This window comes from Triplophysa rosa, linkage group LG17, assembly GCF_024868665.1.
Source record: "Triplophysa rosa linkage group LG17, Trosa_1v2, whole genome shotgun sequence".
In the NCBI taxonomy this organism is placed as follows: Eukaryota; Metazoa; Chordata; class Actinopteri; order Cypriniformes; family Nemacheilidae; genus Triplophysa; species Triplophysa rosa.
The window spans coordinates 15,186,696-15,201,615 of record NC_079906.1 but is presented as its reverse complement, the minus strand read 5'-3'; the positions used below and the strand labels follow the sequence as shown (position 1 = coordinate 15,201,615).

General features: G+C 39.8%; 1 protein-coding gene across 1 annotated transcript in view; it reads right to left on the bottom strand.

Moving 5' to 3' along the window:
* LOC130568214 (nephrocystin-4-like) overlaps positions 1-14,920 on the bottom strand; it is a 125,850-nt gene that overhangs the window by 46,999 nt on the left and 63,931 nt on the right. Inside the window, exons 9-10 of the mRNA XM_057356932.1 lie at positions 2,200-2,370; positions 1,053-1,179 (exon numbers count right to left, since the gene is read on the bottom strand). Coding sequence (XP_057212915.1) covers positions 1,053-1,179; positions 2,200-2,370 — 298 coding nt within the window. The remainder of the gene's footprint in view (positions 1-1,052; positions 1,180-2,199; positions 2,371-14,920) is intronic.

Below are 14,920 nucleotides of genomic sequence, written 5' to 3'. Positions count from 1 at the left end.
GACTTGGCAAGACCTTAGACATTCAAATTAACCTGACCACAAGCTCACCAATTCAGCAGTACTGAAGATCTTACCGTGGGCAGACCCCAACCCTAAAATATGTGAGCTGTAACATTTTTTTTCCACATACATAAGAAAGAATGAGAGAAAAACAAAGGCATAAGGTTTAGGGTAAGCTTAGGACACATCTACGCAATTACTGATATTATCACTAGCCACATTTTACAATAATGGTGACATCATAGAAATGATAATAAACCAAACCGAAGCGTGCCTGCTATGCAGAAACACAAAAAAAGTTGACTGCTGCTGTATCTTGTGGTGTCTCTAGGAGTGTATAGATTGTTTTTGTATCCAAGGACAAGTACGTCATCCTGCCAAAGGACAGTTTGATGACAATTAAACCAACACAGCTGAGCAATCCAGAGCTGAATTTAGACTGCCCAAAAAGTGTGGTGGCGGCAACAACTTTCTAACGTTTCAATATCAAACCAATTTTTAACAATGGAGATAAATGTACTGTGAGTCTGCAACAGTGGAAAGTCATTATCGCACAGCGTGAATGTAACTGTGTCCGGTACTATTTCAAGCTCAACAACAGGTAAGAAAACAAGATGAGTTCATAGCATTTTAGTCCCTTTAGAAAACTCCCGAACAAGATCTAGAAGTTGTGGATCGCTATAATGCAAATCTGTAAGGGCCAAACACAACCAATTTTTTTCAAAGCAAACTATATTAGCTTGATGCCAAAAGTGGGTTTTATACAGTAAGATGATTTCAAGATAAAAAAGAACATATCTACAGTGGAATAGCGGGTAAAAATCACAGCCATATTGTTGGAAGAAAAACGAAAAAGCGTTTATTTCTGTGGCTAATGCAAGACAATTGGCTAGAAAAGTAACAGGCCTTCCACTGAGAGTACCGTTTAATTCCTGTGCATTCTTTTTGATTTTATCTCTCTGGTTAGGGCACCTGAGCATTGAAAATCTGCACAAGACACAAATGAAAAATCTTGCATCCAAGCAGAAAAACAACAATAAACAGCGATTCACCTTGGGATGCAGAAAAGAACTTCTTAGGTGGCGCCGTTTCCCAGGGGTTCACTTTTGACGCTATGCTGGCAGAACTTTCCACACTAGAAGAAAACTTGAACTTGATGGCACTTTTCCCTCCATTCATCTGTGAGGAAATTACAAAACTTCTTTCAGGGACTGTACTCAGAAATGTTTAGCAGATGTTAAATACTTCAGTAAACTGGTGTTTACTGCCAAATTTTGACATTTTAAACTTAAACTTTCTATCTTTTTTCCATCCTTTCAATCAAAGGTAATTTCTCAAAATTAAATACTTTCTTCTTTCCCAGCTTAAAGAGTAATGCAATTTTTCAATGTTATTAACAGTACAATGGCGGTACCCAGTGACGTCTACTGTATAGACACAAAACCAATACAAGTCAATGGGTACCGCCATGTTCAATTACCAACATTCCTCAAAATATAGTGTATGAAATCTAACACACAGTCTAAACATATTCATCGCCACTGATTATGCATTTAGTGTTCTAAAAGCCAAAAAGGATGGGTTGCCATAGCGAAAGAACCCCAGGACTGCATCCCACAATTTCCTAATCACGTTAATCGACTTTAATATGACATCGGTATAATAGGGTGACAAATAACATGTTAATGAAACGCTAATGAGGGTTCACAAAGTCAGCAGTTATGATGGCAGTTAATTTCAATGCTGGACGCATGGGCTGTTCCTCTTATCCATGTTCTCACCTGGAGAGTCTTAACTAATAAAAATATTACGTAATGTTGTTGAGAAAAGACAATAATGTAATCTGCATTGAAGAACAAAATCTGCACATTCATTATCAGGTTGAAGCTACATGCTATTAAGACACCGCATAGAAGAGGGACCCGAGCGCTCGTGTTTGCTTTTTCTAAGAATTATATAAGTTAATTGGCCATTTTCTGATCATCATCTTAGTCAGTGCCACTAATGCCACAACAGAGCCGGATTTCTTTTCACACTACGATCTCAATGTGCAATTACATAATTAGTCTGCCACCATTAATTTAATTGCAAGCTTCTGATTAGAGCCGTTGCATAAGAACTCGAAAACAGCCTGCATAGGAGTGGTTCATTGTGTGATACTACTATTTCTTGTGAGTGTTGTATGTGTTTAGTCATTACCTGCTGTGTGTTTGAGGAGTACACCATGACACCCCAAGGGTTGGGGACAGCACCACCCTGCAAGTTGAGGCACATGTTCTCTCCGGGGCCCTCAGGATCCGAAAACAGACTCCAAACACACCAACACACGCATTGCATGAATGCTGCTCTGGGTATGGCTGTTGTTGTCATCTAGAGGAAGAGAGAGAGAGGTAGAGAAATAAACGGAAGGAGAGGGAGAGCAAGAAACACGAGGGCAATTCCAAAGTTATGGATGTGACATTTTCTTGAAGTAACTTGAAATATACATTCTCAAAGAATGTATTTAGTAAGGGATAATCCACAGGTTTTATTGATGTTTACAGTGTAATTTTAGATCAAACAGGTGAAAATGAGTTTGTCAGTTAATTTCAAATGTGGAAAATGTGCTCTAAAGGGTTTTAATGCACACCTTCCAGCCAATCAGAATCGAGTATTCAAACAGACCATGGTATAATTACCAATATATCTGTTCGTCTCTTACTAAACCCTGATGATAGACCACAAAAGAGTTTTTTTATTTTAAAAGGGAGAAAATTTCATGCTTTATGGATGTGACAAAAAAGGAAGCATGTGTTCAAGAGTCGACATCCTTTGTAGGATTTCTGTGAATTAAAATGTACAAACCAGAAGCAATAATACCCAAAAATGGGAGAAGGGATGGATCTTCATAGACCAGAAAATAGTTATATATTTTAATTTTCACATGCCCGTTTATAGGAATATGGACTGTTATTGAGTTGACAATTCTGTTATGGATGTGACAATTTACTTACCTGACTATTGAAAACTACGTGAACTTTAAGGGACCCCATTTCGAAAGCACCCCCAATTTGTCAAGCAGGGACATCATATAAATATAATATAAAATGGTTCCTTTCTGCCTACTTTGAGAAACACTAGTAGATGCCAGATTAACCCAGTCATTTGGGAGACACTTTTATCCAAAGCGACTTACATTGCATTATACTATACATTTGTTTCTGAACATGTGCAATCCCTGGGAAGCCATGACCTTGGCGTTGCTAGCGCCATGCTACAGGAAAATGCAAATCTTGCAACTCATTCAAGTTAAAGTCATATGAAGTAAACAGGTGCCAATTTTCATACTTTGGTCTCCGCTTGTATATTATAATGTGATAACACACCAAGAGAGATTGAGAACCGCTCACATCAGACGCGTAATTGGACAGTGATTTCTTATTTGGAAATGCCGCTGCCAAAAACACTTTCCAGAACGAAACTTCAACATCCGTTATTATCACAAAGATGAGAAACATATCACATTCTGTCTCCCAATATCAACACGTGCGCACGCACGCAATCAGAGCAGAGTGAGTGAAATGAAATAAAGATGACTGATAAAACGAGTAAGAGAGAGAGAGAAATGGAGGGTGAACTGAGACACCTCTTGGCTCAGCTACGATCCCATGGGATCAGGCATTAAAGGCAATCAATAAATGAGCCGGTCAGGCTCAGCTTGCCGTAATTAATCATGATAGAAAAAGAGCGAGAGCGAGTGAAGAAATTATTCAACCCACCTCCCCAAACCCTCCCTTTCGTTCCCACCTCTCTCTCTCTCTCTCTCTCTCTCTCTCTCTCTCTGAGGTTTGATGTATCTGGCCAGTGATATATGGCCTGTATGGTAAATACTCTCCACTTCAGCAAAGGCCGTTAATACAAGAGCTTTATCTCTCTCACTGAGATGTATTTCACACTTCATAGGACGAGAGCAAGGGGTCGAGTAAGAGAGAGAAAGCAGATGAGAGGGACAGTGAGAGATTTACAATCACCTTTACCAAGAGGGACAACAGTCTCTCCGTCTCTCAATCCTGATATGGACATCTAACATATATTTAGTCGATCCTTAAAAGAAACCTTGTTCTTAGGGAGAGCACTCCGTTTTTCTTTTGACAACCGTATAAACCACTTCACAAGATGTAAACACTGGTCCACTGCCGGTTTCCTTTTTGGTAAATATATTACTACAACTTTTTAAATATTAATATATAATGGAAGACTTTGTTGAACATTTTGATTTGGGTTTAAATCTACTATTTGTGTAGCGTTAAAAAAATGAAACAGGACCAGCTTTATTTATGTTTTCTGAAGTCTATACAAGAGCACACTATTAAAATGCATAAAAAACAAAATAAAAAGTGACTGAAATTATTTATATTAAATGACTTCAATTTAAAGGTGTACATCAATTAATGTTGTTTATAAAAACAATATTTAACAACAACAAAAAAAACGTCACAAGATAAGACAACAGGTTGTGGAAGAGAAAGGGTGGCCTAAGTGTGGATATGAACAAGAACCATCCCTGGTGTAATGTAATGACTCATACATCAATGACAAACAGCGAGAGTAACATCACTCATGCCGGGATATGAATTGGTAACTATATTTCTAAAAAAAGAACCGGCTACATACATTGTTTGAAGTAGCGTGTTATTCATAAAGATCTACCCTACATAAACAGCGCCAGTGTTCTACTAAGACAATTCCTTTAAATCCATATAATCCTTAGAACAGTTCAGATATTTAAATGAACTTCCCCAGCTCTTGTTCCAGCTGACAGGGTATAGAGTTGGAAATAATCTCTCCTACATAATTTACCTCGAATCCCTCTTGTCAGATCCCGAGCTCCTTCTCTCACCGGAGTCAACACAATTTCATACTGGAGTGTTTTCTATTTGGAAAGAGCTTTCGAGGAGGATGATGAGTAATCTCATTCTGGATGAATGCTGAGTAAAATGTCTTTTATATACCATGTTAATTTCTATTTTGTTCTTGTATGTTGATTAGAAAATGAGAAATGTCATGGATACGCAGTAAGCTCGGAGAAATCCGGAATAATGAAATATTTAAAATGAAGTAGAGAGGTTGTAGTTCAAAGCGAGATGGACAGAAAAGCAATAAGAGTACGACCTGAATTTTCATAAAAGCCAGATTGAAATGTAGTTAGGAAAACAGTCACTCTAAACAGCGCTTTGCATAACCTTTATAAAAACGACAAAATGTCAAAAGGCTTTTGGAAGCATTCCTGCATATCTGAAGTTCAACGGCGAGATGGAAAACTTAAAAATTCATTAAAATCAATCAAACAAACACGTATCGGCAGAACAGCGCACAAAAGGGCTCGACTTCAAAAGCACAGAGGTCCATTCAGTGATGAAACACTCGTAACTCCAGGTGTAAAATGGTATTGCATATGATTTCAACACCATGCAGGACAATCCCAACTGACACGTGCCCTTATCAGTAACAAGTAAAAAGGGCCAATTTAATCATTTTGGCCGAAAAATTCACATCTACCCAAAAAGTAACAAGGCAAAAATATGTCACCCAGTCAAAACAATCACACAACACCCAGCTCGTACACAATAAATGAAAGCAGCGCACAGTCTTCCCACTGCCAACTCCTAGAACACATTAAAACTGCTGGTTTGGGTAACAAGCTGAGCTATTAAAGTGGCCGGTGGTTTGGAGGTTGGAATGAGGCTCTGGGCAGGGGAGCAGGACTGCCTTGAGCTGCAGTCCAATGTGAAGAACTGTCAGCGGGTGTGCGCTATGCTACATTGAGGCTGCCAGCGGGACTGATGGGAAGGGGAAGTACAGGCGGAATGATAATGAAGTATCCATGCTTAAGTGCAGCCGTGTTGCAAAATCCCAGTCAGTGCTGCGTTGCAGGCACACAAGGTTCCACATCATTTGCTGAGAAAACACAGTATAGTGGTTCCAAAATGGATCATATTTATGTATCAACCTACATATCAACCCAAGTGATATTTAAAGGGATCGTTCACATTCTTGCATCATTAATTTACCCCACATTTTATTTGAAAACTGTATGACTTTCTTATGTGCCGAAAAGATATTCTGAGAAATGTCTTAGGAATTTTGTCTCCTGCAATGAAAGTCAGTGGGGTCCATTGTTGTTGGATATCAACGCTATCAACGTCTTGTTTTGTGTTCTGCAGAAAGAAAGTCATACAGTACAGGAATGACATGAAGGAGAGTAAATGATGCAAGAATATTCCATTTTTGGGTGAACTGTTCCTTTAGGCACCGTCTGGCGATCAGTAGTTATTGTAATGAGTTAACTTCATAAATCCACTAAAATGACTCGTTACAAGTTGGTTAAAAGTCATCTAAACAGAAAAGCATCATTTGTTTACAGGTATCACTTGGAAAGACATTCTATGCAATGAGAAGAAGGCAAGTGTTCTATTTTACCTACAAGTGTCCTGAAGTCTTTAAAAATATTTTGGATATCGTCACTGTCACTGTCCTATTGTCAATGTCCAAATTTGCTGTTTTTCAGGACACTCTAGTCTTTGACAAGCACTTTTTAATACTTTCTATTAGGTAGGTATTTGCAAAACCCTGTGACAAACATAAAGGGTGACAAATAATAATGATTTATGGTGAACAATACGAATCACAAAATTTTGACGTTTTAGAAGGACAACAGCAATATGTTTTATGTAAAGTACATGAACTGGTCTTTTTTGTTTGAACTGTGGCTGTGATTCTTTCAAAGGGATTCAAGCAACCTTCAGTATAGATAGCTCATTGGGAGCCCTACATTTTCAAAATATAAAACCAAATCATGTAAAGCAGCTAAAGCAAAGCTCTGAAATATCACGCTCCCCAGCTGAGCATATCATGGCATTTCCTTAATTTAACTAATGTTTGTCATGATAATCGCAGAATGAGTTTTTCCTCAGAGGCTAGAATAAACATCCCTATGATACATCACTATGAGACATCATCCCTATGAGGTGCATACGAACCTCTTGCCATATGTTTCATGCTTAACTATTACAGCACGATACATACGAAGCCCTTGATACGTAATTTTAAACAATGCTGCAGAGAGCATCTCTAAGACACAGCATCAAAGAGAAATCAAATCAAAGCATCCAGAGATGAGATTCACTGAAGGACATAACAAACAGGAACTCCACATCAAAGAATGAGCTGTAACAACATCGGCTATATCTGAAGAACATAAATGTTAAACCAAATTTAAAGAGCAAACAAGCGAACTTCACCACATATGAGAGTACAGTAATAAGAAACGGGAAATTGCCAGCGGTGAAAATTAAGCTCTCTGTGTTTATACACAGAGCATAGAATTAAAAAGCCATTGACTGTAGATGTCATGGCTCTGCTTCACTTAGTCATGATTTTCTTGGTCCTGTAGCAGAGTCATGACAAAGCCTTATGTTTTATGTGGAGAGGGAGATTGTTGACCTTTCGGCCTTCCTTACTCTCTCTCTCCGGTCCTCGTCTCTGTTCCCGCCATCTCGTTTCCTCGTTAACTTTCCCTGAGTGTTTTGATTACCCTCGCCTGCCCTGTGTCGTTATCCCTCGCTTGTTTTTCCCTATATATTGACCTCGTGTCTCTTGTCTTGTGCTGATTCGTTTTGTGCCCCTTCGTACTGTTTTGTACAAACTTGGATTACCTTGTATTCTCAGTGGTCCTCGTCATTGTAAATGTTACGGTTTGCTCTGCCTAGTCTTGTGTGTGTAGTTAGTTTAGTCCTGTCTAAGTTTCATGTAGTTTAGTTAGTTGCCTTGCCTCGTCTGTTTTATTCCCCCTCGAGGGTGTTTTGCTTTGTGTTTTGTGTAATAAACCTGTGTTTCCGTCCACCGTTGTCTGCACCTGGGTCCTCATTTCCGAGAATCATGACAGTAGATGTACCAAAACAATGAATTAAGACAGAAGACAAAATTCATCATTAGAAAGTGATTAAATGTTCAGGGTCCTCACATGCAAACGGGTCTGTCTACGTAATTCAATCAAGGTGAAAGATCAAACACTTTTACAGATGGCTGCTGGCTATTTCACAGCTGAATCCCCATAATTCATGAGGCAGGACTTCAGAGACGGAATCAAGGATTTTTTGTAACTCCAAAACCAATAATAGAATTGAGATCCATGGAGATCAGATTAAAGACCGACGGTGACATCCAAGGTAATTACAAAAAAGCAAAACCTTACAAACAAAATTACAGTAGTGGGCAAAAGTAATGTCTGAGGGCGGTAGAGAACACAAAGTCATAATGTATCTCAAATGGTACTGCATGTTTAAATAGAAACCAAAGACGTTAAAGTTGGTAATTACTTTTGGCCACGGCTGTAGGTGTGACAGATCTTTCAGTTCCTCATTTTAATAAACATATATCCTGTCTAGTATCGCTCAGGTAGAACACTGAATGAAAAGTAAATAACACCACACAATCTGTTGTGATCAGGAAACTCCTTTAGCACCTCTACACCAGAGCCAGCAGCGTTCTGATGAATGAAATCATCATCTCATTTGGCTGGCGTGCTCCTCGGGGACGGCTCAGCCATGTGGTGGGGTGGCGGGGACAGGGCGATGCATTGTTGGCTTGCAGTGTTGTCATGGCTAGAGGTTGACGCCAGGCCTGCACATGCTGTGTTGAGTCTCTTGCAGGCTCTATTTGCATCTTTGTTTAAAAACACTGAAAAGGAGCAGAACTAAAAATGTGTCATATGGTCTTACCGGGGCCTGGCTTGAGTAATGTCTGTTTACATAATAAAAAGATGACACAAAAAAAATGAAGAATTCAATGAATTATCACATGTGCTATATATATGAAAAAGCTTAGGGCAAGGGTGACAAACTGACATGCCATGCGATGCCAAATAATTGCGATGGTTACCACTACATCACCAACTGTGTTTTGGAAAGATAGTGATAAGTTGAATAAGGGAATTCACTCATTTCAAAGTGTGCGTGACTCTGTAAACGGATAAACGCTAAACTTGCACCACTTGCTGTGCGTGTGTTCACTACTCTCTGGATGGGTTAAATGCAGAGGTCACATTTCGGGTATGGGTCACCATATCCGACTAATAGGTCACTTTCACTCATTCACTCAATGTGAAATACATGAGAAAGCTAAATTGTGACCCTCTTTTTCCTACATGTTTTGGAAGACTACCCACTGTAAGATTACTCTCTGTCTGTCTTCACCCAATAAATGAAAAGTGAAGTACCAAACACTCCAAATGAAGGACCTGAAAATTAGGTGAAGTCTGTGGAGAGAGAGAGAGAGAGAGAGAGAGAGAGAGAGAGAGAGACAGGCAGAGCGGTAAATAAATAAGAGGGTAATAGAGAGAACCGACGTGACTAAGAGAAACATACATGAAATCTCAGGTGAAATAAACCAAGCAAGAAGATGCTCCAGAGAAGATGGATGCAGGTTTTCTTGGACTTGCCTTCCATTTGATGGAGCTTCCCGGGAGATCACAAAGAAGTCCATGGTGAGATCAATGCAAGCAGATGCCGAGGAAAAGTGTGTCTCTTTACAACAGGGTGAACTCCCAGTGGGCTGGGCAAGAGATTTATGAACTTCTCAGTGGGAGCAATTGACATTCATACTAATTAGTCTACCATTGTTTCCCCTGTTCCCGCTCTCCCTGGCGGACCCCCGGAGCGAAGGCATCAGACCCTGGGGTAGAGTGACCTCTCAGCGCTGCTAAATATAGCCGTGCAATGCGGAAGACACAAGCTTTCTTACCGTGTGATGTTTGATTAACATTTAATTAACATTTGTGTGACATTTACGACAGAATGGAAAAAATACAAATAAAAGAAAAATGTATAAATAAGCTTTACCGCTCTGATTGCGGCTGCAGACGTCTTTTGAATTGCACGGCTGTGCCAACGCAGTCAGACAGCCTGTAGGAAATCAGGCCTTAATGAGGAACTGAATGAACACAGTAGACAGTGAAAGAGACAGACGAGAAAGAGAGTAAGCATTAGATGAGAAACTGAGAACGAGGGTGTATAAAAAAGCATGAAAGTGCATAAAAAAGCAAAGCGCATGAGTTGATCCCAATTAAAACAACCCCCAGCCCTTTAAAAACAGAGATGTTTTTTGTTTGTGTTTTGTTGCAGATATGGAGATGCAAACGTAAATCTACCTAAGCCAATATGAGTGTGTAGCTGCAAACAGAACTGCATAATTTATACGCATGAAGATGCAACCATCCATGCAAGTTGGCCACCATTTATACAACACAAATTCAAGGTGGAGCGTGAAGGTAAAGGGAAAAAAAGAAATGAAAATGAAACCCAGTTTCAAACCTGTATGACCTTCTTTCTTATGCACAACACAAAAGAAGATATTTTGAAGAATGTTGGTAACGAAACAACGACGGTACCCATTCACTTCGATTGTACGGACACAAAACCAATGCAAGTCAATGGGTAGCGCTGTTGTTTGGTTACCAACATTATCAATTAACAAGTATCTTTTTGTGTACTGCAGAAGAAAGTCATACAGGTTTGAAATGACAAGAGGGTGAGCAAACAATGACAGAATTTTTATTTTTGGGTGAACTATCCCTTTAAAACATGTTCACCTATTCCTAGCATAATATGCAGATACAGTTAAACGCAAGCCGTAAATAATGCTTTAGTCGACCACCCTGACCAGCCCAACATAGAGCAACAACATGTAGCAAAACCAATGGGGTGAGTTTGAGACAGGACTGTTTGACAGGCGGATTATTCTGGAAACCTGAAATTATTTCTGCAAATCCGTTTGCTGACACATTTCTGTTGCGTTGAAATTACCCACTTCATTCTTAAGTGAAAGCGAGCTTTACCCATCATTAACTCATCTCTCAAACTCAGAGTTTGACACAGCCAGAGGCCACACTCACAAACAAGAGAAATATCTTCATTTTCAAAACAAGGAAGCACAAATTTAATCAGCGTGGCTCGGCCGCAAGAATAAATCTCGCTACTTACCAAGACATGTAGCAGCGGTGTTGTAAAAGAGCTGAAAGTAAATCAATCGCAGAGGTTTCATCGATTTCTGCTCCAACGGCTTTGGTGCTTTTAGAGTGTTGGGTAAGCTCCTCGTCTAGCATTGTTTGATATGGAACATAATTTACCTCTACGTCAACCAACGGTGGACATCTTCATTTTCCTCTGCTGCGTTAGAGACGGCATGGGGGTTATTTGAAAAACATTTTGTGATGGTTTATAGTATGAATTCACAAAGGCTCTCAAAAAGCTGTTCTCTTGCAAATCATTGCATTCACCACCTGCGTGTAACAACCCACATGGTCTTTTCGGTCTGCTTGATTTTCAAGTGCTCTGTTCTGTGTTCTTTTTTGGTGATAAATCATAAAAGAATCTTTTTTTTTTTCACTCAGTCTGAACCACCTCCTCACGGCGTTCCCTGCGTGAAATGACAGTCAAATGCAAACCGATAATTATCCCTGTGAAACACTCCAGGTATGCTCACGGTCTGATTCAAGCTGGTCTTCATGCCATACGGTGAGAATTCCAGTGACTCGAAGCACTTCGCACATTCACCAGTGGCTTTTTCAAATTCATTCATACAAATATCAAAAAGATTAAAGGTCCCCTAATAGGATGGGTATCATTATACCAATACATACCTATTTTCCTAAAATACAAGTGCAACTGCAACACTTCCAGAAACTGTGAGTGTGCCAATAACCATTTCTACTGCAGTTGTTTCTATAAATCACAATAAACAGTCCGGCTGCGCTCACCCCTGTTGAAAAAAACAGCATATGCTGGTTAGGTAGGTTTTGAAGCATGGTAGCTGGTTTAAGCTGGTCCTGAGCTGGTTTAAGCTGGTATTAAACCAGCTCAGGACCATCTTAAACCAGCACATGACCAGCTTAAACCAGCACAAGACCAGCTACCATTCTTCAAAACCTATACCAGCATATGCTGTTTTTTAACAGGGACCTCTTTTCAAAGCCTCAGAGGACAGCCCTCTTTCCACAGCGGCATCAGTGTCTTTGCATGAAAAGCGAAACACAAATGATCAACTGGCCGTAGGACACAAACGAGGAAATCTCGTCTCCGACTCACTCTCTATTATCCACGAGTCACTGCTAGTGGCAGGCTGGCAACAAAACCCCACATCGGCCAGGAGCAGGCCTGTCCGCAAGCATCACGCAACGCTTTATTACATTACCGTGGCTTAAATGACACAGGCCGGTCAAGAAACGATAAAAGCAGCTTTTCAGAGCGAAAGCAGGTCTTGTTTGTGCTGCCGCATTGGAAAATTGGTGTTAACAGAGCGGCATTAGAAGCTATCTGAGGAGGGATCAGCTGTCAGTCTTGTACAGCAACAACTCAAGAGAAGAAAGAAAGATAGATCAAAAAAGAGGGAAAGAGATTGAGGGCAAAATATGAGAATTTATGATGAAAGCCTGTGTTTGATTATTTGGTTTAATTGGGAACTTAAGCTGCAGAATTTAAGTGAACTGCAGCACACTTACGTAAAAGTATAAACAAGGACTGTGGAAACACGTGTAAGTGCAAAGTGAGCCAGTCTGACCTCATTAAAATAATAGAAAAGATATACATGTAAAAATTGTAAGGTACAAACGCAAACGTTCTTTAAGGGAAAGGATGCACGGTTGCTTGAATCAAAATGTATAGAATTTTAATGTGAATACATTCTGCCGTGATGACATAGAAGACCCATTTTCCTAAAATTATTCATAAAGAACATTTAAAGGGACAGTTCACCCAAAAATAAACATTCTGTCATCATTTACTCACCCTCGAGTTGTTCCAAATCTGTATAAATGTCTTTGTTTTGATGAGCACAGAGAAAGATATTTGGAAGAATGCGTGTAACCAAACAGTTCTTGGACCCCATTGACTACCAAAGTAGGAATAATTACAATGGTAGTCAGTAGTGCCCCAGAACTCTTTGCTTTCCTACATTCTTCAAAATATCTTATTTTGTGTTCAAAAGAACAAAGAAATTTTCAAAGAAACTTTTCCTACTATGGTAGTCAATGGTGGCAAAGAACTGTTTGGTTACATCTTACAAGCATTCTTCCAAATATCTTTGGTAAGCAAAGCAGAGAGAAATGTGATCCGAGTAATGCAGAGAGGCAGATTAGAGAGATGGTGTTTTTAGTTCAGAGGTTGATTGAGATTCTCTCTGCTCAAGATTTAGTACTACAAGTCTCTTTTTGCTGAGTCAAACCACATCATGCCAAGCGAGCAGTTCATATTTCTCCTTCTCTCTCTCTGTCCACGCACACTCAATCTCCCTGTCTCCCCTTCACCTAAACTACACTGCACAATTCTCAAGGGGGAACTCTCTAGAAATGAATCGTGCCACTGATGGCGTAGTTTATTTGCATGTGCTGCCTGCGTTGTTTTAGCACACGATTCCAAAAAGCAATTATGTAAATAAAGATGCAAATTTGTCCAAAATAACTATGCTGAACGCAAATTGCACGATTGTTGCGCAATCTTGTAGGACCGTTTTGGGTGCCACGTTGTGTCGGATGTATTAGACTGCTACGATCTGGCACATTTTACTGGGACTATACATCACCGCCCTACCTCGAGCCTCAAATGGGCTCTTTAAATGCTGAAAGTGCACTCGACCAAACCCCGTTTCTGGATACATGCCCAGTTATAATGCTCTTCCGCATCATTTGATCATCATTTGATGAATAACTGCTGTCATGATCACTAGAAAACGAATACAAACATCCTTTTAAAATAACATTCTATTTACCACCTGCCATCCGCAGACTATAATAGCGCGACTGTAATCGCACCAGTCAAATAACAGCCACTGTCATGAATAAGGTGCTATTTATAACAGACTTCATTTGCATAGAAGACATAGGAGGCGAGTTTGTGGGGAAACGACTGGAACAATTATTTAGCAAATTCACCCCTTCGCATCTCTATCCAGCTACAGTTTTCCCAGAGTTTATACCCCGCTCACATATACATTCCAACTTATACTTGTGTTCTCCCTCTCATCCTCTTCTCTTTCACCTTCTGCCTGAGCATTTTGATAAGACCAACAGTAACGGCCCAGTGAACCCTGCGAATGAAGAGTCGAAAGACCAAAATACAAGCGTAAAAAAGCCACTTTAGAATTCCCTCAAAACTCTGAAAGTCTAGGCCTGTCGCACAGAGTTCTGGAGTTTATAGGGAAGTGTGACGCTGCAGTCGGTTTTCTAATTAGTCAGGCTTTATGTTCCTCCATTCAGTAAATCTATCAGACCATATTAAGGGTGTAATCGTACAGAGGTAAGATGCAGTAAATAGTGGTCTACACAGTATGACTCAAGCACTGTCTGCACCCACATCTATTTTCACCCCATACTGTTAATGAACTACACAGCTCCACCTAATGGTGAAAGAAAAAATGTATGACCTACAGTGTCTGGAGAGTTAAAAAGGGGGGGGGGTGCTTTTAATGTTCTCATGAGCCATTATGAGCCAATTAACAGGGAACAAGAGCGCACCTGTGCAGAAAAGCAGCGTACCTGTAGATCAGACAGGAGATGAGAGAGGGCACACAGAAGTGATTTTACTAGTATTTTACTGTTGCCTTTTTAATGATTTGACTAATAATACCTGTAACTTCACAACTAAAGCCATAACATTTTACAAGATCTGAACTATAGACATGATCCCTGAAAGTATAATCCTGAATCAGGACAATCAGCATTCCTGATGCATTTTAGTCCAGTGTTTGTTGAATTTCAACTAAATCAACCCCCAGGAGTTACATAAAGTCATCCAACAGCAATATGAAAGGCTGACAGCATGACAAGACACATGAAAACTGTTATAAAAATCGAGGTTATCACACAAACAATTTGTTTTGCACTTTACTG